Source organism: Sarcophilus harrisii, chromosome 2, assembly GCF_902635505.1.
Source record: "Sarcophilus harrisii chromosome 2, mSarHar1.11, whole genome shotgun sequence".
Classification (NCBI taxonomy): Eukaryota; Metazoa; Chordata; class Mammalia; order Dasyuromorphia; family Dasyuridae; genus Sarcophilus; species Sarcophilus harrisii.
Window position 1 is genome coordinate 43,777,409 of NC_045427.1, and position 27,460 is coordinate 43,804,868.

Sequence of the window (27,460 nt, forward strand, 5' to 3'; positions counted from 1 at the left end):
AGGAGACACTACCACAGGATCACAGTGATTTAATGGGGTGGGGGTAAAGTATTAGATTAAAGAGAATGAAAGAAAGAAAGAAAGAAAGAAAGAAAGAAAGAAAGAAAGAAAGAAAGAAAGAAAGAAAGAAAGAAAGAAAGAAAGAAAGAAAGAAAGAAAGAAGAAAGAAAGAAAGAAAGAAGAAAGAAAGAAAGAAAGAAAGAAAGAAAGAAGAAAGAAAGAAAGAAAGAAAGAAAGAAAGAAAGAAAGAAAGAAAGAAAGAAAGAAAGAAAGAAAGGAAGGAAGGAAGGAGGGAGGGAAAGAGGAAGGAAGGAAGGAAGGAAGAAAGGAGGGAAGGAAGGAAGGAGGGAAGGGAGAGAGAAAAAGAAAGAGAAAGAGAGAAAGAAAGGGAAGGAGGAGAGAAGAAAAGAAAGGAGAGGAGGAAGGAAAGAAAGGAGGGGAGGAAAGGAGGGAAAAAGAAAAGGAGGGAAGAAGGAAAGGAGGGAGGAAGGGAAAAAGAAAAAAGGGAGGAAGAAAGAAAAAGGAAGGAAGGGAGAAAAAGGGAGGAAGAAAAAAGGGAAGAAGGAAGAAAGGAAGGAAGAAACAAAGAAAGAAGGAAAGAAAGGAGGAAAAAAGAGAGGGAGGAAAGAAAAAAAAGGGACGAGGGATAAAGGAAGAGAGAAAAGAAGGAAGAAAGGAACAAAGGAAGGCTATGTTTTGGAATGGGGGAAGTAAGGGAAGTAGAGAGAAAAAATCTGGAGCTCAAAATCTTACAAAAATGAATGCTTGAAGATTATCTTTACATGTATTTGGAAAAATAAAACACTATTGAGAAAGACAGAAAGAGACCAGGTTATGAAGGGCTTTAAATGCCAAAGGATTTTATATGTAAGCATAAAACTTATAGGTAACCTTTATATGCAACCTTAAACTCATTGTTATGGGATTCTCTTCTTACTAGAGTGATCAAATCCCCATGCCTTGGTGAAGGGCAAGGCAAAATTGTCCAGAGCAGGAAAGAAGAAAGATCCAGTCTCTTCAATCTCTTAGTTTTCTTCAGGCTTCCCAGATTGGAAGAGATGAGAGATGTGTGATATCAAACTCTCTTCAGGTTGCTGGAGGGAAAAAAAAAAAAGACTCTAAGAAGTTGTCATGAGAAGAATAGGCAATCTCCATCATGTCTTTGTCCCTTGCTTGTAACATGAGAGACTTCAGGGAATTTCTCCTTTGGGTGAAATCTGGGATTCTCCCTCTTCTCTCTTCCTCTCTCCTATCCTCTCCTCCCATCCCCTAACCGCTCTCCTCCCTCTACCCCACCGTCCGAATTTTCCCTCCTTCCCTCCCTCCATCTCTCTCTCTTTCTGTTGAGCAATCTGTATTATCTGCTATATAGTTTCATATGTATACTTTCTCTATTTCCGTTTTGTTATCAATTAAGATCATTGGATTGCTTTGATATCTGCTCTGTGTGTTCACTGTGAGACTAATATTTTGTGGGAAGGGAATCAAGTCTGATATAAATCTTGGCACTCCCCTTTCCCTGTTAAGAAATAATGATCAGCAAATGAAGGTAGCCTACCTGTACCAGATCTAATATTATATTATAAAGCAGCGGTTACTAAAACCATCTGGTACTGGCTAAGAAATAGACTAGTTGATCAATGGAATAGGTTAGGTTCAAAGGACAAAACAGCCAATGACTTTAATTATCTAGTGTTCGACAAACACAAAGACCCCAGTTTTTGGGACAAGAATGCATTATTTGACAAAAATTGCTGGGAAAATTGGAAATTAGTATGACAAAAACTAGGCATTGACCCTCACTTAACACTGTACACCAAGATAAGGTCAAAATGGGTTCATGATCTAGGCATAAAGAATGAGATTATAAATAAATTGGAAGAGCATAGGATAGTTTACCTCTTAGACCTGTGGAAGAGGAAGGAATTTATGACCAAAGAAGAGCTAGAGATCACTGTTGACTACAAAATTGAAAATTTTGATTATATCAAATTGAAAAGTTTTTGTACAAACAAAACTAATGCAGGCAAGATTAGAAGGGAAGCAATAAACTGGGAAAACATTTTTACAGTTAAAGGTTCTGATAAAGGCCTCATTTCCAAAATATATAGAGAATTGAAGAAATCAAGCCATTCTCCAATTGATAAATGGTCAAAGAATATGAACAGACAATTCTCAGCCGAAGAAATTAAAACTATTTCTAGCCATATGAAAATATGCTCCAAATCATTATTAATCAGAGAAATGCAAATTAAGACAACTCTGAGATACCACTACACACCTGTCAGATTGGCTAGAATGGCAGGGAAAGATAATGCAGAATGTTGGAGGGGATGTGGGAAAACAGGGACACTGATACATTGTTGGTGGAATTGTGAACACATCCAGCCATCCTGGAGAGCAATTTGGAACTATGCCCAAAAAATTATCAAACTGTGCATACCCTTTGATCCAGCAGTGTCTCTACTGGGCTTATACCCCAAAGAGATAATAAAGAAGGGAAAGGGACCAGTATGTGCCAAAATGTTTGTGGCAGCCCTCTTTCTAGTGGCTAGAAGCTGGAAAATGAATGGATGCCCATCAATTGGAGAATGGTGGGTAAATTGTGGTATATGAATGTTATGGAATATTATTGTTCTATAAGAAATGACCAGCAGGATGAATACAGAGAGGCTTGGAGAGACTTACATGAACTGATGCTGAGTGAAATGAGCAGAACCAGGAGATCATCATATACCTCAACAACGATACTGTATGAGGATGTATTCTGATGGAAGTGGATTTCTTTGACAAAGAGACCTAATTCAGTTTCAATTGATCAAGGATGGACAGAAGCAGCTACACCCAAAGAACAATGGAAAATGAATGTAAACTGTTTGCATTTTTGTTTTTCTTCCTGGGTTATTTTTTACCTTCTGAATCCAATTCTCCCTGAGCAACAAGAGAACTGTTCGGTTCTGTACACATATGTTGTATCTAGGATATACTGTAACCTATTTAACATGTATAGGACTGCTTGCCATCTGGGGGAGGGGGTGGAGGGAGGAAGGGGAAAAATCAGAACAGAAGAGAGTGCAAGGGATAATGTTGTAAAAAATTATCCTGGCATGGGTTCTGGCAATAAAAAGTTAGTTAAAAAAAAAAAAGAAAGAAAGAATGATCAGAAGATTAGCTCTAACCTTACAGTTATAATCCCTAGAATAATAACATTAAAGAGCAGCTAGCTATCATTCTAGCCTGGTACTCCCTTTCTCAGAGGAGAGAAAAGGGACTAGTTTTTGCCCCCAACATCCTGTTTTTTCTTTAGGCAGGAATCAAAGTCTCCCTTGGAAAATGGAAGGGGAAGGAGATACTAAAGATGTCCATTATTGTCTTTCCTCAAATCACTCACAACCTACCCCTGCCACAAGTACACCATTTGTTACATATCCTGGAAGTATTAGTGAGTCACTGGGTTCTATTTTATTTTATTGTTTTTTTGTTTGTTTGTTTTTGCTCAGGCGATTGGGATTAAGTGACTTGCCCAGGGTCACATAGCCAGGAAGTGTTAAATATCTGAAACCAGATTTGAACTCAAGCTCCCCTGGTGCTCTATCCACTACACCAGCTAACTGGCCCATCACTGGATTTTATTGACAGGAGAATGACATGTTTAGATCTCTGCTTTAATGAGATTATTTTGACAGTTGAGTGGAGAATGGATTGGAGTGAGAAAGTAGAAGATTAACCAGCAGTCTATTGGCATAGTAAAGGCATGAAATGATAAGGGGCTAGCCCAGGGTAGTGACAGGGTCAGAAGAAAAAAAAGAGGGGTGTTAAAAATAAATGACTTTGTATCTTTTTTATGTATACACAGATAAACTGCCTATCCTATATTTATTGTACACTGAGTACATTTCAATTTTCATTTTTTTTTGGAACTGTACATACCTTTTTCCTCTGGTTTCAAGGTGGGGATTTAATGAACCAATGAGTGTGGGGAAAATCTGAGTCCCTCTTCTAAGAGGCAGGATCCCCCAAGACTAAACTGGTTCAACCACATGCCTGAGCCTAGAACAAGGGAGGCCCCCTGTTAACCCTAGGGTGGAGACCAGAGTACCGTAAATCCCAGCTCTGTAGGCCCAGAAGTGGTTCTTGCAATACATTTTGTATTCTGGGTTAAGTAAAATTTATTCTAAGCAAAATTATTTATGCTTTCTATTATCTGCAAAAATATTAACATCACATTTTTTCATCAGACGTAGTAAAACTCACATATTCTCAAAGTGCTGACTCCAAGAATTCTTTGGTGACAAACCACACAGTTACTGCATCTGATACCATGGCAAGGTCCTCTTCCTAAATAAAAAAGGGAGAAAACAAGATCTAGCATCTTTCAGAAGGGAAATTCTTTTTTTTTTCCTTTTAAGAAGCTCAGAATTATTGGTTGATATAGGTTTTGTAAAGAAATGGTAGAAATTGTGGAAGATAATACTGTAGGTTGCACAATTTAGCACCTGCTAAATACTTAGAAAGACATGATCAAGTATCAGAATCTGTTGCCCAGACTTGTTATCCTTAATAAACTAAAACTACACACAGAAGATATAAATACAAAAAAGAAAGACATTTACAGTCCTTAGGGAGCTTACGATCGTCTTTTCCCCCCTCAATAGTATTTTATTTTTCCAAATACACATAAAAATAGTTTCCAACATTCATTTTTGTAAAACTTTGTGTTTCAAATTTTTCTCCCTCCTTCACTCACTCTTCTCTCTCCAAGATAGAAAGTAATCTGATATAGGTTAATTATGTATAATCCTTTTAAACATATATTTATATTTGTCTTTTTGTACAAGAAAAATCGGACCAAAAGGGGAAAAAACATGAGAAAGAAAAAGCAAACAAACAAAAAAAAAAGTGAAAATGCTTTGAACCATGTTCAGTCTCCATAGTTTTCTCTCTGGCTGCAGATGGCATTTTCCATCCCAAGTCTATTGGAACTGTCTCGAATCGCTGCATTGCTGAGAAAAGTCAAGTCTATCAACAGTTGATCATCATATAATCTTGCTGTAACTGTGTACAATGTTCTCTTAGTTTGACTCACTTCACTCAGCATCCATTCACTAAGTCTTTCCAGGCTTTTCTGAAATGAGCCTGCTCACTATTTCTTAATAAATAATAATATTCCATTACTTTCATATATCATAACTTAGTCATTCCCCTCAATTTCTAATTCCTTGCCATCACAAAAAGAGCTGCTGCAAACATTTTTGCACTTATCCTTTCCCCTCCTTGATGATTTCTTTGGGATACAAACCCATTTGTGACACTGCTGGTATAGTTTGATATCCCTTTGGGCATAATAAGGAGCTTACAATCGAATGGAGGAAGTCAACACAGAAAAGGAAGTTGGAAAGAAAGAGGAAAAAGGGAAAGTACATAAGAAGGATGGTGGCCAATCCAAAGGAGTGTATGCAGTAGGGAATGAAGAGATGGCTATCTTGGAAGATCAGAGGAGGCTTTGGAAAAAGTTCTTTGCTTCATTCTCCAATTTTCCATAAATAATTGTAAGACAGATCATTTTGATTATGTTATCTTCTTCTTCTTCTACTACTGATTTATCACGTAAAATACACAAGAAAGTGACACTAATATGTAATTCCCCAAACTTATCTAATAGATAAGTAGCCAAAAGGTATGAATGCTCTTCAAAAGAAAAACCAGGAACTAGAAATGGCCCAATTAAAACATGCTCCGAGTCTCTAAATGTAAAAGAAATATAAGTAAGAAGAATTCTGAGACTTTACTTTAACTCCATGAAAATCTGAGAGATTTTCATTGAATGTTGAGAGATTCAGTGAATGTTGGAGGGGCAATAAGGAGATAGACCCACTCACCCATTCTTGGTGGAACTGGGACATGGTCCAACCATTTTAGATGTGCCTCAATTTATTGTTTTGTTGATTTGTCTAGACTTAAGAAAATAATGGAGAAAATGTTAATAATGCAGATTAAACTTAAAAATGTGCTGTGCGTACCCTTTTTCTCTGACATCTTACAAAGACAAATTGAGAGAAATGCTGGCTCTCTAGACCTAGGAAGTCACCAATTCTCAGACACCAGTGGAAAACTATACTTATGGGGAACTTCATGAAGTCTCAGGGAAAGGAGAGAAAGGACTCCTAGAGCTAAGAGTCAGGAGTGTGTCCTTTGGTCTTAAGTGGAACTCTCTACCACTGAACTTTAAATTTGAGCCTACTCTCCCCAGGGACCTTGTACATACAAGGAGAGAATACGCCCCTTATTTGGAGGGACTCTATTAGCGGGATACTCTCTCAGTACCTATCATTTGTAAAAGCTAATAGAGTTCAAGTGGTTGACCAATAATGGGAAGCTTAGGAGTGATAGTACTAGGAGCCACAAGGATTTTCAGGGTTACCCCTAGAAAAAAGTAGTATCTATTTTGAGTATCTATTTTGTTTCCAGTTCTTTGCTACTATAAAAATAGTGCCGTGAAGATTTTTATTTATGGGAAAGAGCCTTTCTTTTTGTCACTGATCTTCTTGGGGTACTGCCCTCCCAATGGGTCAAAGGGTTAGGACATTTCAGTCACTGATTTAGCAAAATTTAAAATTGTGTTGAACCAATCCCTACAGTTCATCATTATCTCTTGCTACCAGGACAGCCCTCTTTAGCTTCCTTCCACATTCTGAGTTCTGTGGCTTTCTAACTTTCATAGATCTTAGTCTTGTCACTCCAGGACCACCTCATCTGCCTTGTGTTCCCACCATTCTTAGAAGTCCATGAAGGCAGAGGGGTTGCTCCGACTATATGCCTGCCCAGGTGAAAAGGAATTGGGGAGCTCGGGGTAGAGCACAATGAGGACTGAGAACAGAATGAGTCAAATTCTATCCATCTTTGAATTTGATTCCATTCCAAAGAGCTCTGCCCAAACCACATTAAAAGGGGCTGTCTTTAGTCAGCCAGCCTAGAGCTACTCTGCTGGGACAAAGTTTTCTTGCTTATACTGAGCTTCGGTTTCAGTGTCAGTCATTGTGACTCAGCAGAATACAAGATCCAGAGAATTAAACGAAATTTCTCTATTTGCTTTTTAAAATCTCATTTTAGCCTTTGTTATAAAGCGCAGTCATTTCCCAGAAAACATCCTTTCCTCCACCCTTTCCCCAGAGAGCCATCTTTGTGTAATAAAACATTGAAAAGAAAGGGAGAAAAACAATAAAAAGAAAGTTGGCAAAAGCAACCGACAGTTATCTTCCTTTCCTTTCCGAATTGACAGTTTGGGAGGCCGGGGATACAGGGCACTTCCCCCCTCACCCTGGGACACCAAAGAAGCCCCAGAGGATGCTGTCAAGGAGGGCTCCAGTATACTGAACCTTCCCTAAGGTCACAGTTTGGTCCTTTCAGGAGACGATGTCATTCCAACCTAGAAAGGCACCATCCCCGTCCCCCCTAACCCACCCCAACCAACGGACCCTGTTGCCACCCACAGACACCCCCAGCTAATCTAGGATTATTCACCCAACTACCAGGATCATCCATACCCAATCCCCACCTGCCAGCTAAATCAGGGTCACATATACACATACAACTAATACAATAGTTCTCTCTTTCCCTTCCTTCTCCCTCTCTGTCCCTTTCCCCTTCCTCTCTCCCCTCTCTTCTTTTCCCCTCTCTCTATCACTTTCCCCTTCCTTTCTCCTCTTCCTTCTCTTTTCCCCTCTCTCTGTCCCTTCCCCTTTCCTCTTTTCTTTCCCTTCTCTTTTCCCCCTCTCTTTCCCTTTTCCCCTCTCTCTGTCCCTTTCCCCTTCCTTTCTCTTTTCCCTTCTCTTTTCCCCTCTCTCTGTCCCTTTCCCCTTCCTTTCTCTTTTCCCTTCTCTTTTCCCCTCTCTCTGTCCCTTTCCCCTTCCTTTCTCCTCTCCCTTCTCTTTTCCCCTCTCTCTGTCCCTTTCCCCTTCCTTTCTCCTCTCCCTTCTCTTTTCCCCTCTCTCTGTCCCTTTCCCCTTCCTTTCTCCTCTCCCTTCTCTTTTCCCCTCTCTCTGTCCCTTTCCCCTTTCTCTCTTCTCCCCCTTCCCTTTCCCCCCTCCTCATCCTTTCCCCCTTCCTTTCTTTTTTCCTCCCTCTCCCCTTCCTCCCCTCTCGGTCCCCCAGTAACCCCGCCCACGAAAGGCTCGCGAATTCGCTGGGCAGCCGCCGGCTCCTCCCCGCGGCCGCTCTCTCCCCTCTGGCGGGCCCCCGGAGCGCCACTATAAAGGGCCTGCCTCCGCTTCCAGCTTCCAAGTGCCTAGTGTAGACTCCGCTCTCCGCCCAGCCCGGGTTCTGGCCCTGCTCCTTCGGCCAATCGGAGAGTCTCTAGGCGCTCTCTTCGCCCCGCCCTGCAGGAGTGATGGCTGGTGAGTGACTCCCTATGCTCCCGTCCCTACCCGGTCCTGGCCCGGACAGATGGTCCCCTGGGTGGGTTGAGACCTGGAAGGGACCCGTCCTTCCCCAAAGTGTGCCCAGGGAGACTGGGCCCTTCCCCTCCGCCCGCCCCCCAGCCTGGCACGAGTTAAGTCTGTCACTCTGGCCTCCGTAACCTTTCTTTCTCTTTTCTTTTTGTTTTAATAAGCTTTTTGTTTTCAAAATTCACCATAGAGTTTTCAGCATTCGCCCTTGCAAAACCTTGTGATCCAAATGCAAAACCTTGTGACCCCAATACTTTTTCTCTTTCCCTTCCCCCATTCTCTTCCTTAGACCGCAAGTAATTCCATATTGTTAAACATGCAATTCTTCTATACATATTTCCACAATTATCACTCTGCACACGAAAGATCAGATCAAAAAGGAAAAAAAATGAGGAAAAAAAAGCAAGCAAATAACAACAAAAAGAGTGAAAATACTATATTGTGTTCCCTCCGTCCTCTCTCTGGGTGCAGATGGCTCTCTCCATCACAACTCCATTGGAATACAATTTAACTTTTTTTTTTTTTTAAATTTAATAGCCTTTTATTTACAGGTTATATGCATGGGTAACTTTACAGTATTAACAATTGCCAAACCTCTTGTTCCAATTTTTCACCTCTTACCCCCCACCCCCTCCCCTAGATGGCAGGATGACCAGTAGATGTTAAATACATTAAAATATAAATTAGATACACAATAAGTATACATGACCAAACCGTTATTTTGCTGTACAAAAAGAATCAGACTCTGAAATATTGTACAATTAGCTTGTGAAGGAAATCAAAAATGCAGGTGGGCATAAATATAGGGATTGGGAATTCAATGTAATGGTTTTTAGTCATCTCCCAGAGTTCTTTCTCTGGGCATAGCTGGTTCAGTTCATTACTGCTCCATTGGAAATGATTTGGTTGATCTCGTTGCTGAGGATGGCCACGTCCATCAGAATACATCCTCATACAGTATTATTGTTGAAGTATATAATGATCTCCTGGTCCTGCTCATTTCACTCAGCATCAGTTCGTGTAAGTCTCTCCAGGCCTTTCTGAAATTATCCTGTTGGTCATTTCTTACAGAACAGTAATATTCCATAATTTTCATATACCACAATTTATTCAGCCATTCTCCAATGATGGGCATCCACTCAGTTTCCAGTTTTTAGCCACTACAAACAGGGCTGCCACAAACATTCGTGCACATACAGGTCCCTTTCCCTTCTTTATGATCTCTTTGGGATATAAGCCTAGTAGTAACACTGCTGGATCAAAGGGTATGCACAGTTTGATAACTTTTTGAGCATAGTTCCAAACTACTCTCCAGAATGGTTGGATTCGTTCACAACTCCACCAGATTGTTGCAGTTTTTCAGTCTGGCTTCCTTTGTATCAATGGTTTTTTTTTTTTTTTATTTATCATCTTCATCATTAGTAATCATTATTTGCCTCATTCTTCTGACTCTGTTTAGCTCACATCTGTCTTCTCATGTTCCTCGCGTTTCTTTTTCTGCACAATTTGACATAATATTCACGTCACCATTTATTTGGCCATTTACCGGTTGTTTCAGATATTGCTTATTTCTTTACCAGTACCAAATGTTTTTGTTGATGATTGCTCTGCTAATTTTGTGGGTCAGTTGCCTCTTCCTCATCTTCTTGCTGTGCTGCTTTGGGGTTGTGGCAATTTCCTGGTTTGGGGATCCTGTAGATATCTTAAACTCAACAAGCCCCTAACTGAATTCATTGTCCTCCTGTTGACCACTGCTCCAGCCCTCCCTTCTCTGTAACTTCCCTCTTACTGTCCAGGCCCCCATCCTCCTCCCAATCATGAAGGCTCGAACCCTAGGTGCCATCCTCAATTTCCAATGCTCTCCCTCACTTTCCATACCCAGCCATTGCCAAGTCTTGGATTTTACTTTGTAACATCTCGTGGAACAATTGCAGTGATCTGCCGATTGGTCTCCTTGCCTCAAGTCTTTCCCCATTCAGTCTGTCTTTCACTCAGGTGTCACATTAATCTTCCCAAAGCACAGATCAGCCCATGTCACTTGCCACTCCCATTTAGTGAACTCCAGTGGCTCCCTGTCTCCTCCAAATCAAATATAAAATCATGTTCCCTTCACAAACTCCTAACTACCAGTCTTCTTACACCTTTCTCCCGGAAACCATCCGATCTCGGGATACTGAACTCTTTATCGATCCTTGAACAAGACTCCATCTCCCTGCTCTGGTCATTTTCATTGGTTGTCTCCCATGCTTGAAATGCTGTCCCTTCTCATCTCTGTTTCCTGCTTCCTTCAAGCCCCAGCTAAAACCTTTTCCTATCGATCTAATTCTTTCTGTTAATTGCTTCCCTTTCACCCTGTATGTATCTTGTTTGTTCATAGGAGTTTACATATTTCTCCCTTTAGACTACTGTGAGACCAGGGACTGTTTTTTTTTGTATCTCTAGTGGCTTAGTATGTAGTAGGAATTTAATAAATGCTTATTGACTGACTGGAGACTCTTAAGACGGGGCTTATTAAACTTTTTCCTCTTGCGACCTCTTTTTGCCCTAGAAATGTTTATGTGACCCCAGATATACAGGTATACAAATCAAGCATATACTGATAATAAATTATAATTTCATGATCTCCCACATTCAGTAACCTGACCCCACATGGCACTGAGACCCACAGTTTAAAAATAGATAAAATTATCCTGCATTTCTTGAATGTGTTTCTTCCTTACTTACCTTATTAGAATCCCCAGCTTCTTTCAGAGGTTCATTCCAGTACTTGTTTCAACAAGAAATCTTTTCTAATCCTCCCCTCCCCAGCAACTATTAATGCTCACTATTTCTGGATATTACTTTACTTTGACACACACACACACACACACACACATACATACATACACATGCATATGCATACACAGAGACAGAGAAACAGGATCAGAGAAAGATAGAAACAAGATTTAAGCTCAAATGAAATGATTAAATAATTTGAATAATGATTTGTCTCTTCTTTTTCTTTCTGGCCAATAATGGATCTACCTGTTTCTAATTTAGTCAATGAGGAGGGGAAATCCTATTTTATTTTCTTTTTGCAATATAGAATATATTTTGGAAGATTTATTATTAAAGAATAAAAATAAGCCAGTGGAATAAAGAACAATAACTGTTCATCCCGTTGCAAATTAAACTGTACAAGAAACTCTAAACATGACTACTATGAAAATAAATAACTACTAGGCATAACATTCCTGCATTTCCTTTATAATTGCAAGATTAAAGAAGGTGAGTTGGAGAAGGAGTTGCAGATCATTTTGGCAGTCAAAGACAATTTCCCTTTCCTAAGTCTTGCCCTTCCTTCTTTTGTCCCCCTGGTTTTTTTTTTAAGGAATTTAAAAATCCTCTGAACTTAAATGTTTTTAAAATTCAGTGGAGGGAATGCTGAACTTGGAACCTCTGAGATTTGAATTCAAATGCTGCCCCAGTCACTGATTGATTAGCCGTGTGATCCAGAGAACATCACTTCTTAGTGGGTCTCATTTCCCATCTGTAAAATAAGAGATAAAGTCTGGTTTCTAAGGTTTTTCCCAACTTTGAATCTATGACCCTGTAACCCAAGCAGATTATCTGAAATTCTTCAAGATTTTTCATATTGTGTTGCCATTGTTCAGTCATTCAGTTGTGTTCAACTCTTCCTAACCTCAGAGAACCCTTTTCTCCCACACTGTCTCTTAAAGTCTGTTCAAGTTCATACTTACTGTTTCCATGATTTAACCTTCCCAACCTCTGCTATCCCTTTCTCTTTTTGCTTTCCATCTTTTCCAACATTAGCATCTTTTCCCATTTTCTCATTATGTGGCTAAAGTATTTCATTTTCAGCTTCAGTATTTGACCTCCCAATGAATAAGCTGAATTAATTTCTCTAAATATTAACTGATTTGATCTCTTGATGTCCAAGAGACTGAGAATTATCTTCTGTATTATAATTTGAAGGCATTGATTCTGCAGCACTTGGCTTTCCAACTCTCACAGCCATAAATTGTTATTGGAAAAATGACAACTTTGAATATACAAACTTTTGTCAGCAAGGTGATGTCTCTGCTTTAGTACACTGTCTAGATTTGCCATAACTTTCCCTCTAAAGAACAAATGTCTTTTAATTTCATGGCTATAGTCGCCATCTGCAGTGATCTTGGAACCCAAGAACATAAAATCTGACACTGCTTCCATTATTTTTCCCTCTATTTGCCAGGAATTGATGGGACCAGTTGCCAGCATCATATATTTTTGGATGTTAAGTTTCAAGCCAGCTTTTACACTCCTCTTAGACCCTCATCAACAAGCTTCTTATTTCTTCTTCACTTTGTACCATTAGCATGATATTATCTGTACATCCGAGATTGTCGATATTTCTCCAGCAGCCTGAACTCTAGCTTTTGATTCATCTAGCCTGGCATTTCTATGCTGTATCCTGCATTAAAGTTAAATAAACAAGGTGACAACATACAGCCTCATCACTCATTGTTTCTGTTTCCTGTGATGTCTCTTACAGCCAGGAGAGCACTGATAGTTCTGGCTCACTCGGAGAAGACATCCTTCAACTATGCTATGAAAGAAGCTGCTGAGGAGGCTCTAAAGAAGCAAGGCTGGCACGTGACAGTGTCGGACCTGTATGCCTTGAATTTTAATCCATTAATCTCCAGGAAGGACATCACAGGTATTTGATCTCCTGTTCTCCTTGGGCCTGGTTCTCTGGACCCAGTACTATCTCCAGGATGGCACCTATTTCTCATTCCCCTCTTCCTTCCTTCTTCAGGTGATCTAAAGGACCCTGACAATTTTAAGTATCCAGTTGAATCTGTTCAGGCTTATAAGGAGGGGCGGCTGAGCTCAGATATTGTCGCTGAACAGAAGAAGGTGAAAGATGCAGATCTTGTGATATTTCAGGTATCGGACTCGGGGAAGGGAAGCGGTATGACTGGCATCTCCCATTAATGTCAAGCTTTTTTTTCATTATCTGTATGATCTTCAGTGAGCCCCATTCCATCTTTCTTCAGGCTCTTCTTCTATAAAATGGGACCGATTCCACCTACCTCATCTACCTCAGAGCCCCTTTGTGAGGGGAGAATGAGGTTGTAGATATATAAGTGATTTCAAGTTAAGTGATTTCAAGTTAAATGTGATCATGTAATCGTAACTGCTGATATTTGTATAATCCTTTGAAGATTGCAATAACATGTCGCATCTTCATTGGATGCTCCCAAAAACCCTGGGAAGTACGTAGTTGAAGTAGTGTGTACTGTTGTTCGGTCATTTCAACTGTGTCTAACTCTTCATGACCTCATTTGGGGTTTTCTTGGCAAAGATACTCAAGTAGTTTGCCATTGTCTTTTCCAGTTCATTTTATTGATGAGGAAACTGAGGCACCAGGGTTAAGTGACGTGGCCGGGTTCACACAGCTACTAAGTGTCTCAGGCTGACTGCACTATCTAGCTGCCCTAAGATAGTGTAGTTTAGTGGATAACTTGAGGGTTTTTTTTGTTGTTTTTTTTGGTATGAGCAAGAACTTCTGGCATGAAAATTCCATTCACTGAAGCAGATTAACAACCTGCTGGCAACTTATTTAAAAAAAATTTTTTTATTATCATAGCTTTTTATTGACAAAACATATGCATGGGCAATTTTTCAACATTGACCCTTGCAAAAACTTCTGTTCCAAATTTTTCCCTCCTTCCCCCCATCCCCTTCCCTAGATGGCAGGTAGTCCCCAAAATGTTAAATATGTTTAAATGTATGTTAAATCCAATATATGTATACATATTTATACAGTTATCTTGCTGCACAAGAAAAATCGGATCTAGAAAGAAAAAAACACCTGAGAAAGAAAACAAAAATGCAAGCAAACAACAACAGAAAGAGTAAAAATACTATGTTGTGGTTCACACTCAGTTCCCACAGTCCTCTCTGGGTGTAGATGGCTTTCTTCATTCCTGAAAAATTGGATCTGGGTTTGAATCATCTCATTGTTGAAGAGGGCCACATCCAACAGAATTGATCATCATATAATTTTGTGGATGGCAACCTATTTTTTTACTCATGTTTTTTGTTTGTTGTTTGCTGGGGCAATTGGGGTTAAATGACTTGCCCAGGGTCACACAGCTGGGAAATGTTAAGTGTCTGAGGTCAGATTTGAACTAGGGTCCTCCTGACTTAATGGCTGGCGCTCTATCCATTTCGATAGAGCACCATTTTATTTTATTTTCAAAGATATGCCTTCACTCCAAAATCCTTCCCACATTGAGAAAGCAAGAAAACTAAAAACCCTTCTTATAAACACATATAATCATGCTAAAACAATTCCTACATTGATCATGTCTATACACACACATAATATATAACATACTTTATATAGAGGTGTGTCTATGTGTATAATATATGTATGTAAACTGAGACAAACAGGATCCCACAGCTAGTAAGTATCTGAAGCCAGATTTGAACTTGGGAAAATGAGCCTTCCTGACTCCATTCTATTGCATCATCAAGTTGCTTTCTCATTCAATAGGGCTTCATAATACTTCTCCCTGAAGTCTTGCCTTCTGCTAGAGCTGGGAGAACATCCTAATCATGGCCCAGCCAGTAAATCTGTCCTTTGGGCTAACAAGACTATACTCGATGACTCCGTATTATTGGTCTGGTTTTGCTTTTTGAGATTGAGAATAGACCAGAGAAGACTTTGGCAAAACTTCTTCAGAAAAGGGAAGGGAATTTATTTAAGCGATCAGGGGTCCTCGAACTACGGCCCGTGGGCCAGATGCAGCGGCTGAGGATGATTATCTTCCTCACCCAGAGTTATGAAGTTTCTTTATTTAAAGGCCCATAAAACAAAGATTTTGTTTTTACTATAGTCCGGCTCTCCAACAGTCTGAGGGACAGTGAACTGGCCTCCTGTTTAAAAAGTTTGAGGACCCCTGTAGTTAGACACTGTGCTAAGCATTTCTTCAAATATATTATTTGATCTTTTCTGGAAGATTAATGCTCTCTAAGGCATTTCCAGGTCTTTTAACCATAGAGCAGACTGCGGGAGACCACTGCCTTCTCGTTCTTTGCCTTGCTCTGAAGCCTATTATATATATCCATGCCACATGGTCAGTCTCCACAGAATCACAGAATGTCAGGATTAGAAGAGATCTGGGCCATTCAATCTAACTCAGATCTTAGCAAGGATCTCCTTCATAACATCCCACAAATGGGCATCCTGCCTGAAAACCTCCATTGAAAAAGCCTGTTTGACTTGGAAATGGGAACACAGTACTCCAGATTGGCTCTGATCAGCTCAGAGTGTCCTAGTGTGTGCTAGGTACTGTGCTTGTCTCTGGAGATGCAAGTACAAAGAATTAAATAATTCCTGCTCACAATGTGCTTATATTCCAAAGAGAGAAACATCAAATCATAGAACTCATTCAGAATAAATATGAATAAATATGAAATAAATAAATACACATGTAGACAAAATAGTCAAATATCATTTCGTTTAGGAAAGCAAGGAAAGGCTACAAGGAGAATATGATGCTTGAGATGCATCTTCAAAGAAGAAACAGATTCTGTGAGGTTTCTTTATTCCAGTAGTCCAACATCTCACTGGCTTTTCTGGCTGCCGCCTCACATTGCTGACTCATACTGAGCTGGCAGTTCACCCTTCTTCATTTGATTAATCCACTTTGTTCAGATTCGCCAAGGTTGCCATGGTAGCTTTTAGGTCCAAGTCTCCCACAAGACATTTTGGACTGCCCAGAGGCTTTTTCTACTATTCAATTTTTTCTATCGTTGTTTGTTTGTTTTGTTTTGTTTTTAAACTGGGACAATTAATTCTTTTGTCTCATATGGTTTTCATTTGTGATTTCTTGAAATAGAGCCTGAAAAATCAGGCTTTGATAAAAATGGAGCTACCTGATTCTGCCTTTAAACCTAAAATCATTCTGGTTCTCACTGATCAGCCAATAATCCAGTCCCATTCCATGCCTCTCTTAATCATTATTTGGGTTTTGATGGCTTAGAGGGAATGCAAAAAGCAATTTTTTTTGTTCTAGCCAAAAACCCCGAAGGTTGTCCCTTCCCGGTTTGATTTTATTTATTTATTTTTTTGAGTAGTCAAACTAGTCCATCTTTAGTTTCATTTCTTCCCTAGCTTTAAATCACTGAACGGGTGTTGCTTCAGACAAACTGAGACCTGGGGAGACCTTAGTTTAAAAAGGCCAATGTTTCCCACTGTTTCCAGGGCCATCTTCAGTCATCTTGATCTATATCTGGCCATTGGACCCAGAAGAGAAAGAGGCTGGTGACAGTCTTCCTTCACTTAAATCCAGTTCACTTGTATGTTCATGGTATCAACTCCCTGACGTCATTGGTTCTTTTCTAGAATAGAAGATGAACAACAATGTGATTTTGCCCTCCAGATTTTCCATCATTTCCTAATGTTGTGGTAAGAGTTAACTAACCCTTTTCCTCCTGTTTATGTCTAGATCTCAGTTATTGTCTACAATAGTGCCTGGGTGACTACTTGAAAAATTCTCCCAGGGAACCAAAAGTTTGTTCTAAACATGAGTTGACAAGTTTGGAGTTGCATCTTGCAAGTCTGAATATATTAAATAATTTTTAGAAGCAACCTTCAATTGAACCATCATAGAGCCCAGAAAACATTAGGCTTACAGGAAACCTATTTTTCTAAGAAAAAAGTTGTTTTGGTTTGTGGTTTCCCCCTACTATGCATGGATTGGTTTTTCCTTAAATGATATGACATGATTTAAGCACTTTCAAGCTACAGAAAAGATAAAAGATTCTGAAGGATGGTATAATGGATAAAATCCTAGACCTAGAGACTTATTATTAGCTATTCATTTATTCATTTTCTTTCACTATTATTAGCTTGTGACCATGAACAAGTTTGCCTCAGTTTCCTCATCTATAAAATAGGACATAATTGCATCTACCTGCCAGAGTAGTTGGGAGGATAAAGTGAGATAATATTTGTAAAGTACTTTGTAAACCTTAAAGCATGATCTAAATGCTAGATATTAGTCATTTTAAAAAATGTTTCACATTGGATTTAATCTGAGGTACACTGCCAAAGACTGATTGATCTTTAGATATGTTACTAATAATATTGATAGCTGAATTTAACTGAGCTGAACTCATTAAAAAAAAACACTAATGATATCTACAGATTATGAATTTTCAGCATCAGACCCCCCATCCCTAACAAGAGCCATTTCCTGACTCTAAGCTGCCTGAGCCGTTTCTTTGATGGGCATACACTATTTGATCAAGTCCAAAAGTTGAGAGATATTTCTTAAAGTTCAATTTTTCCCATCATCTATTTTTAAAAAAACACTGAAATCTTTTGTTTTTACATTACCTAAATTTCTCCCTATAAGTCTACTTCCTTTCCTTCTCAGAGAACATCCTTTATATTTTTTTTATAAAGGAGAAAAGAAAAAGAAAAAAAGGGAGAGGAGGGAATCCAGCAAAAATGATGAAGACTTTAAAAAAATATAGACAATTTATGCAGTGCTCTGTGTTTGGAAATCTCTCTGCAAAAGAGGAAAGATGTCTTTTCATGCATCTTCTTCAGACCCAAATGTTCTTTGCAGTTTTGCAACATTCATTTTGAGATGTTTTGTGGTGGGGATTGTTCCTTCCATTTGCCCTGTTGTAGTCATTGAATATGTTGTTCTCTTGGCCCTGCTCATTTCGCTCTTCTTCAGTTCATGTTAAGTCTTCCTGGGCTTCTCTGTATTTATCATATTTGTCCTAATCCATTCCTACATTCATGCAGGACAAATGAGGACATTTATTCTTTACTCCAGGGCAGCTAGGTGGTGTCATAGTACATAGAGAATGCACTATGGTCCCAGAATCAGAGATCTATGTTCAGATGCTTCCTCAGACACTGATTATATGACCCTGGGCAAGTTACTTCACCGTCTGCCTCAGTTTCCTCAACTATAAAATGAGCTGGAGAAGGAAATGGCAAACCTCTCCAGTGTCTCTGCCAAGAAAGCCCCAAATGGAGCCACAGAGTCAGCCGCGATTGGCTGTGGGCTGGCTACAGTATTTTATTCTTTACTCCAATTATGTCATAGTTCAGCAAGGATTAGAAACCAAACAGCCGGCTACAAAGATTTTCTTTCACGAAGAAATGCCTGAGCCAGCCCCAAGTCAATTGAGTGGCTTGCTTTGTGAGCATTTCTGTTTGCCGGAGTCAGTGAGAGCCTGTGGTTTATAAGGAGGAAGTGCCTTCCAATCATCATATTTATTCCTGTAGCCCTAAGCCTGGGAAAATATTAACTGGGGCATAATATATGAAAGTAAATTCTACCTTAACCATTTCTACCTCAATTTGCCATTAAAGGGGATACTTTAGCAAACCTTGGGTATAGTCATTCACACCCACCCATTTCAATCCCTGGACAATAATGGGAAAGATAATGTGACCAACAGTTTGCATTTTAAAAAGTGGTTTATTCCAGTCAAAAAAGAAAGGGATCTAGGAGGCCGGAGAAGACAAGTTACTCTGCAGAAGTTGGGAAATCCCCCGCCCCAGCAACATCCCTAATGCAGCATAAATGTAGAACAGAGAGATATCGAGCTCATATAGAAATAGATCCTAGCATATTAACTTAGAGAAGTCTCAAATTCACATCTTCTATGCTATACTATATTTTTATTTTATTTTTGTTAAACATTTCCCAATTACATTTTATTTAATTTTTTTTTTTAAATGAGGCAATTGGGGTTAAGTAACTTGCCTCAGGTCACTCAGCTATAAGTGCTAAGTATCTGAGGTCCAATTGGAACTCAGGTCCTCCTGACTCCAGGGAGGGTGCTGTATCCATTATAGGCCACCTAGCTGCCCCTCCCAATTACATTTTAATCTGGCACTGGGGAATATTATGAGTTCCAGGCCTGGAGTCATAGTTCTAAACATGGAAGGAATCTCAGAGAACATCCATTCTGTACCTTTATGTTACAATATAGAACCTGAGGCTCAGACAGATGAGGTGATTTCCTCAGGTCACATTGATCAGAGACTGAATTTGACCCTTTAATTGCAGTCATTGGAGCCTCCCTGCTGCCTTTTCCCAGAATAAAAAAAAAATCTACACTAAAATCCTGCCTTGGACATTTACTAGGCCATGAGACAGTTGGTGTAGATGGTCTCTAAGATCCTTTGCAGCCCTAAACCATTACTATTGCTTAGCCAAAAAGGAAAAAAAAAAAAAAAAAAAAACAATCCAAAACACCACCAAAAACCTACTAACCAATTTCTTCTTCTCTTTTGTCTTTCAGTTTCCAATGCAGTGGTTCGGGCTGCCTGCTATCCTAAAGGGTTGGTTTGAAAGAGTTTTCACTGGAGAATTTGCATATTCATATGCAACCATGTATGACAAGGGACCCTTTAAGGTAGGTGGCCGGGGCTGACTTTCTTGAAGTAGTTTGGATTTCAGCTGTAGTCTGGGTTCAAAACTCATCCGGGATCGGAATCAACTCCCATATCTTTGGGAGGATATTTAGAAAGTGCTGGAAATTAGTCAGGGGGAGAGAAAAAACAGGAGGTGAAGGGAACATCTGTCCCTGCATGTGTAGCCATTTTCAGGTAATGTGATATTTATCCTTCGGGCTGCAAACAATGTAAGAGAAGAAAATCTATATTCTCCTTTGTCATCAATTTTAAGTATCTCTAGGTCCAAGGTTCCTATTATTGAAATGGTTTGTTGGGGACTGGTCAGAGGCCATTACAAAATAATCATGTGGTTTCTTTTCCTTAATGACCAAGATGGGTCCTCAAGACCAAATTCTAGAGTCTGAGTCATTTTAATTGAGACAGCCTCCATCAAGCCCTTTATCTTGATCAGCAGCATGGTGTACACTGGGCACGTATTTCAATTCAATGCAATAAACAGTAATTAGTTAAGCACTTAGTGGGCTTTGGTAGACCTACGGGTAGGCGGAGAGCATGGGCTAGCCAGGTCCTCAGCACACTTAACCACAGCCTCTGTTCATGGATGGCCAGCCTCCGGGCATACAAGGGCAAGCCAGAGAAAGCTCCTCTCCTCAGAAAGGCACTTACCAAATTAAAATTGTAAATACTTGACCGCTGGGACCTCAGAGTCATCCCCAGCTCCTTATTTGTCCTTGTCCCTCATATTCAACAGGTTGCTAAATCATTCTTTTTTATTGGTCTTAACTCCCTTATGCTGAATTTTTATTTATTCTATATCTTCCTATATATGTATACGTTGCGTCCCTCAGCACAACAGAAGCTCTGCAAGAGCAAGAGCTGTTTCATTTGTGCCTTTCCATCTCCAGTTCTTGGAATAGTTCCTAGTATACAGTCAGTACTTAATAAATTTTTTTGTTGATTGACTCATTTATGCACTTAACAAACATTTATTAAGAGAATAAATACATCCATTCAACATTTATTGAATAGACACCTACTAAATGTTTGAATGTGTGAATAATATTGGGCACATAATAGAGGAGACATTGAGTTTAGAGAAGATATAGCCCCTGACCTTATGGATCTTATAGTGTAGTTTTTATCTCAGTTATCTCAAATGTTTTTGTCCCCAGTTTCCTTTTTATCCCATGGGGTCTTAGAGAAACAAGCATAAAGACATAATTGCCCCGCAACTCTGGAAAAAAATTTTTATAAAGTACCTCATCATTAAAATTCAGGGGTGCATATATTCATATCGCATGATATATGATATATCTGCCATGTATAAATATGTCTGTGATATATGACATGTATAAATTTATACATATATTTCTATGTATTTCTATGCTCATCATTATATTCACATTATATGTTGTATAAGTAATTTACATTATTAAATGTGTAAATGATATTATTATATGTATATTACATTATTAAATGTATAAATTATGTGTATTATAAAACTTTATATAACTAAGGAAATTTCTAAAAGGACTAAATAAAAGTGAAGTAATATTTGATTCTACAGTCTATAGGGAGTCGCTGATGTTGATTGAGTAGGAGAGTAACTTAGACCTTTGGGGATATTAATTGGAGAGGGGAAACCAATTAGAAAGTCACCCGACTTTAGAGAGCACTGTTTTAGATCTTATTCATTTTGTAGCACCATCATTGGAGGTAGCAGCCTCCGTTAATTCAAGATTGAGGGCTCCCTTTTCCTCCTGCATTCACTCACCAAACAACATTCTTGCCCGCAACTGTCACCTTCCCACAAATGGAACTGTCCCCTCTCCATCCGCATCCCACCTGTTTTCCATTTCCTCTGTCACCATTTCTGCAGAGTCATCCTCACTCAGTAGGGTGGAGGTGCCCCAGCATTGAGCTGTATAAACAGCCCATAGGGCAGGATGATGCAGTCATTTCCCAGGAGCTACCTCATTAATCTCCTGTCACCATCAGCATCGCCTCTCTGAGGTCGGAGAATAATGAAGTTTTTCTTCCCCAGAACAAGAAGGCCATGCTCTCCCTTACCACTGGAGGGGCTGGCTCCATGTATTCACTGCTCGGCGTCCATGGGGACATGAACGTCCTTCTCTGGCCAATCCAGGTACCGTATTTTCAGTGTATTTTGGGTTAATAGATGAACCTTCTCTGGAAGCTCTATTGTGGAGAGGCAGAGTGACATATGGCAGGGGACATCGCGGAGAACTCCCAGCATGGGACTGTCACTCCTCCTTCACCAACAACCCCTTCAGTGCCAGTTGTGTGTCTTCCCTGATCTACTTATACAAAGACCCCATTTCCTCTTCATGGCCCTCTGGCGACTCTGACCACGTAACCTTCTGAGGGGAAGCAGGGTCAGGGCTGGCCTTGGAGAGTTGAAAAAACCAGGTTTCCAAAGCCACCTCTGACAAATGCAGTGAGAGCTGCCATAGCATTCTAAGCTCTGCAGAGTACTTTGCGTGCGTCATCTCACCACAACCCCATGAGACAGCTGAGATTATCCCCCATTTTGCAGATGAAGAAATGGAGGCTGAGGAATGCGAAGCCATTTTGCCCCATGTGTGTAGGTGTCCGAAGCGGGATGTCAACTCTGAAAACGATAAGTGCTTACGCTAGTTTGTCAGGGCTCCAGACAAGGGAAGTTAGAGATGAGTTGCCAGGGGTTCCTCAAGGATGGCTTTTCCATCCCTCTGAAGATGAAGTCACAGGTCCAGATGCCTGCCCCCAGACCAAAGTCAGAAACAGGGCGGTTCTCATTCCCAGAAGTGTTTCTGACCAGTGGAAATCCTTCTTGCTCACTTCCTCTGCATCACCCGCACCCTTCTTAGTGGATTCTGCTATCTGCGCCAATGTCTCTGCCTCCCTCCATAACCATGAGCGAACCAAGCCGCCATTTTTTTAAGAGAAGTGTCAGCCTTGTGGCCCTCTCAGAACACACATGGTTGTTATTTAGGGCGACAACCATGAAATGCCCCTTGGGATGCCTGGGGTTGGGTGCTTCCCTAAGCTTAGCAAGGAGCCAAAGGAGTGGCTCTCTTCTGTCGTACAATGTCCCCCAGCTTTTGTAGCTTCTCCAGTCATTTGGCGGGGTGAGTGTCCAGAGAGGGATCTCTCGGAGAAATCTCTCAGTTGGCCTGGACTACGAAAACAGTTGCTATAAGTATTTGGCGCATAGAAGCCCTTTTTCAATTTCTTTGATCTCTTTTTTGCTCAAGGTCTAGCAGTGATAGCACGTGCTATGTAACTGGCCAAGTCTTTCAACTCTCATGGACTCAAGCATGAACAGGGCAATTTTGCTTTCTTAGAGGGTGTTTTCTCACTAGAAATTCCCTATCCCAATTAAATCTGTAGTTCAGTTCTTTATCTCTGACCCAATCTCTCTTTCTGTCTCTTTGTTTCTGTCTCTCCCTCTCCCTCTCCTCTTTTTTCTTTTCCCTAATATCTGGGTGTGTCTGTTTCTCTCTCTCTGTTTCTATCTATGTCTCTGCCTCTTTAGTCCTATCTTCTCTGTTTCTCTCAGTCTCTGTCTCTATCTCTCTGTGGCTGTCTCTCTGTCTCTCTGTGTCCCTCTTTCCCCACTTCTGTCTCTTTTTGTTCTGCCTCTCCATCTCTCTTTATCTCTCTGTTTATCTCTCAGTCTCTGTCTCTGTATATGTCTTTCTTTCCCCCATTTCTGTCTCTTTCTGTGTCTCTGCTTCTATCTCTCTGTCTTTATCTCTGTCTCTGTCTCTGTCTCTCTGTCTCTATCTTTCTCCCTATCTCTGTCTCTTTCTGTGTCTCTGCTCCTCTATTTCCTTCTGTTTATCTTTCTCAGTCGCTCTGTGTCTCGCTCCATTTGTCTCTTTCTGTGTCTCTGCCTCTCTATTTCTCCATGTCTCTCTGTGTCTCTCTCTTCTGTCTCTTTAGAATCCATTCTCCTGGACTGACCCCGTCATTTCACTGGTCTAGGGAACTCGCAGTAAGGAAATTCCTTCCCAGGGAAGCTTGGTGTCCGCTCTGCAACTCATCACCTTGTGTCGGGGCACTAAGTCATCAGGGTCGGTCAGTCGGTGTCCGCCAGTGGAAGCCAGGCTCTAAGTAGCCGTGATTTCCTAGGTCATTTCTCAGGCGGCTCAGTTGCCCGCGTTCTGGAAAGCTGCGTGCTTCCCCATGCATTCTCTGACTCACCTCCATGTCTTCTGTATTCTAGAGCGGCATTCTGTACTTCTGTGGTTTCCAAGTCCTGGAGCCTCAGCTCGTCTACAGCATCGGGCACACTCCAGCAGACGAACGGCTTCAGATTCTGGACAAATGGAAGAAGCGCTTGGCAACCATCTGGGAAGAGAAGCCTCTATCCTTTGCTCCAAGCAACTACTTTGATCTGAACTTTCAGGCGGGATTCTTGCTAAAAAAAGAAGTGCAGGAAGAACAAGAAAAGAAGAAAGTTGGACTTTCTGTTGGCCACCACTTTGGCAAAAGCATCCCAACTGACAACCAGATCAAGGCCAAGAAATAGGACACCCTAAAACTAAATTCTCCTAAAAATTTGTCTAATGAACTTTTAATTTTTAGTCTCCTTGACCTGGCTCTTCAGGGCTCTCCCCTCATATATTTTTGGGGATCGAGTGAAGACAAAAGTTCAGTGGCACTTCTAGTTACTTTTTGTATTTGAGTTCTTCACTTCAGTGGGATCTAAGATTGTCCCATGGTGCTTTCTTTTCTATATTAAGTTGACTGATCCTGATGTAGTTCCTAATTATTTTCATTACTTGGTAGTTTACCTATAAGGTGAGATTAAGTGAACTTTTTAATGTTGCAGAATGAGAGTTGGAATTTCTACCAAGCAGAACATTGTGAATGTATTTTACAATTAAAAAAAGTTTAATCACATGAGTTTTTTCCTTAATTTAAAAAGCAGCTAGCCTCCAGCAAATGAATGGTACCAAGAAAAAGCAAGACTAGGCAGACCTTTTTTTTTTTTTTTTGCTACATATACTTGTGTCTAAAATCCTATCATCAAACCATTTGTGTTTCAAAACCTCCAAGGTATTTACCTGATTTATGTAAACATGATGGTAGATTCTAACCTATTTAACAGGAGCTATGACTTTTAAGTTTCATTGTATTTGTGATTCAGGGTTTTCAGATTCCCTCCCTCACCCTTCAAATGTTTCTGTTTTATTCAACATCCATCCTTTTTTCATTGATAATTAGATTCAGGTTTACAAAATGTCATTTTGATTTGTATCTTTGGCTCCTTTGTTTTTCAGAATATAATATTCCATTCCCTTCTGTGGTTTTTAATTGTTACAGAGTATTTGAATTTCATTTTCTGTAGGTCAGAAAGTCTTTTGGTTGTTTGTAGAATTTGTTACTTGCCCTCAGAAATGGATCGCTTAATTTAAATGCCACGTACAGGATAGGTTTGTTTGTTTATTTGTTTTCTTGGAAAGTGATTCTGTGGATTCGTTTATTGGTGCTTTCTTTTTTATATTGAGAAATTCTGTGTAGAATTCTTGTATTCTTTCTTGCATTATGGTATATGTCATACTCTTTTCAGAGGTTTATGATCCCTCAGTTCTTTTTTACATATCTCGTATTTAGTGTGTATGGTGATTATGTATAAATTTAATGTCACTGTTTTTCTTAGGTTATTTTTTCTAAATTGTTCTTCACTCAAATATATATTCATTCTTAATCAATTGCTCTCTCTTTTGCTTCTTTGGAAAAACTCACCATGATGGATTCAGATTTTTCTACTTTCCTAATTATTTTGACTGTGAAGGGCCTAAATTTTTCTATTTATTCCCTTTTATTTTGTCTTTCAAGGTTCTTTTCCCCTCTTAAGCCATGTGGGACCATTCTACTGCAGTTCCATTCACAGAGTCCTCTGTCTAATTTCCTTTGTTTCACAATACTTGGAGATCTTTATCATTATTTAGATATCTTAGATATTTTAATTCCATCTATTTTAATATGTTCTCCATAGTTTTATCTTCTTTTACTCTAGATTTTAAACTATAATTTCTTAAGATCTTTTTTTTTTTTAATTTGGTTCTTCACCTCTTATATTTCCCTTTTGCTTACTTAACTGTCTCCTTTCCCTTTAATGCAGGGGCTGGATCTCAAAGTTAGGTCTTTACATGTCCTACTAAAATCACTAACATTTGACATATAGGATTATCTAATCTTGTTGCTTTCTCAAATTTTTCTATTCTGATCCCAATTCCTTTAGGAGGATCAGGTGCTGTTGAAGATTCACTCATACATGAAAGCATAGGTAATAACACTCTTGCAGGTAGAAACTCTCCACTTCTAGGCTCAATAGTTACACAAATGAATATACTTATAAGAGGCTGACTTTACTCCAGTTATAATAAAAAAAACTTGGGAGGGCACTTAACTACTTAGTTCCCAATTATTTTGAAATTACATTATTTTGAAACACTTAAGGGCCTTTATTTTGTACAAACATATACATACATCCAAGTAGCAGACAAATGATCAGCCCAAGTGCCAATTCACCCAATGATTTGGAATATTGAATGACTCCATATTTAGATCGAAAACAGTAAGCTCTTAAATACTTGCATTGTGCCTGTGTCTTCCATTAATCACTTACTAGAAATTTGCTATGAGGAAAAAAAAAGGAACATGAATTTCATGGTAATTATAGAACAAAGGGAGGAGGAGCTGCAAAGTGTCATTACATGTATCATTGGAGATTTACATCATGCTTAATAAGCAGTTCTAATTTTGGACCTGGGTCTAGGGCTTGGGTGACATGACAGCACCTTGGGTGAGTGAGACCTTCAAGATTATGTGATAAACACAGTGAAGGTTGTATTCTGGTTGCTGTGTCCTTGTTAGTCTTGCTATAGTTTGCATCTGGTTACCATATCCTTGTTATGGTTTTCAACTTAATAGGACTCTCATAAGGCCATGTGCCGGTCAGTTTGAGTAAGTTTCCATCTTCCATCAATCAAATAAAAAAGATTATTTGATGGACACAGTGTCTTTGTAATAGCTTTTAACTCCTTCCCCCTTAGAAGGGAGAATAATATGGCATTCATCCCAATAGTATGGCTTTCAACCAATCAGGACTCCATACCTTTCTTTGGATCCCTGAGTACACATAGTGCCTGCAGCACTAGGAGCCCTTAGTAAATACTTGCTGGCTTGACTTGTTTTGTAATTCGTCCTGTGAATCTTTACACTGGCTTTTCCCTTGCTGCCACAACTATGCTCATATCTTTATCATGCAAAAAAAAATCTCCATTTGAAACTTTCATCCCATTGAAGCTGTCATACCGAGTCCCTCTCCCTTTTCAATGTTACATCTAAAGGGTCCTTTCCTGAGATTAATCCCATGATTCATTGGAGGATCAACTTCTTTACACTAAGAAAAACTCTGATGAAGAATAGTGTGTATGTGGGGGGTGAAGAACACCCAACTGAGAGAGGACCAGTGGTCGTAGTATATAACTTAGCGGTCCCCATTGTAAGTAGAGATGGTGAAGTGAGCAGTGAAGCAGCCTGGGATCAGGAGTAT

At 39.7% G+C, this 27,460-nt stretch overlaps 1 protein-coding gene and 1 long non-coding RNA gene across 2 annotated transcripts; one reads left to right on the forward strand and one right to left on the reverse strand.

Annotated features, from left to right (window-relative positions):
- Window positions 1-790: 790 nt before the first annotated feature.
- Window positions 791-7,624, reverse strand: LOC105749119. Its single transcript, XR_004231613.1, has 3 exons — window positions 5,880-7,624; window positions 4,255-4,338; window positions 791-1,094 (listed from the first exon to the last, which is right to left on the reverse strand). It is a non-coding gene; the product is annotated as an uncharacterized LOC105749119 (long non-coding RNA).
- A 574-nt stretch (window positions 7,625-8,198) lies between these two features.
- NQO1 (NAD(P)H quinone dehydrogenase 1) lies at window positions 8,199-25,601 on the forward strand. Its single transcript, XM_012540399.3, has 6 exons — window positions 8,199-8,393; window positions 12,979-13,143; window positions 13,243-13,373; window positions 19,773-19,886; window positions 21,932-22,033; window positions 24,119-25,601. The coding sequence occupies exons 1-6, from the start codon at window positions 8,387-8,389 to the stop codon at window positions 24,422-24,424; spliced, it is 825 nt and encodes a 274-aa protein (XP_012395853.2). The 5' UTR covers window positions 8,199-8,386; the 3' UTR covers window positions 24,425-25,601.
- The last annotated feature ends 1,859 nt before the right edge of the window (window positions 25,602-27,460 follow it).

Coding starts and splice junctions, on each gene's coding strand:
- NQO1 (XM_012540399.3), top strand. Junction 13,144..13,242: donor CTCCAGGAAGGACATCACAG/GTATTTGATCTC, acceptor TTCCTTCTTCAG/GTGATCTAAAGGACCCTGAC. Junction 22,034..24,118: donor TCCTTCTCTGGCCAATCCAG/GTACCGTATTTT, acceptor TCTGTATTCTAG/AGCGGCATTCTGTACTTCTG.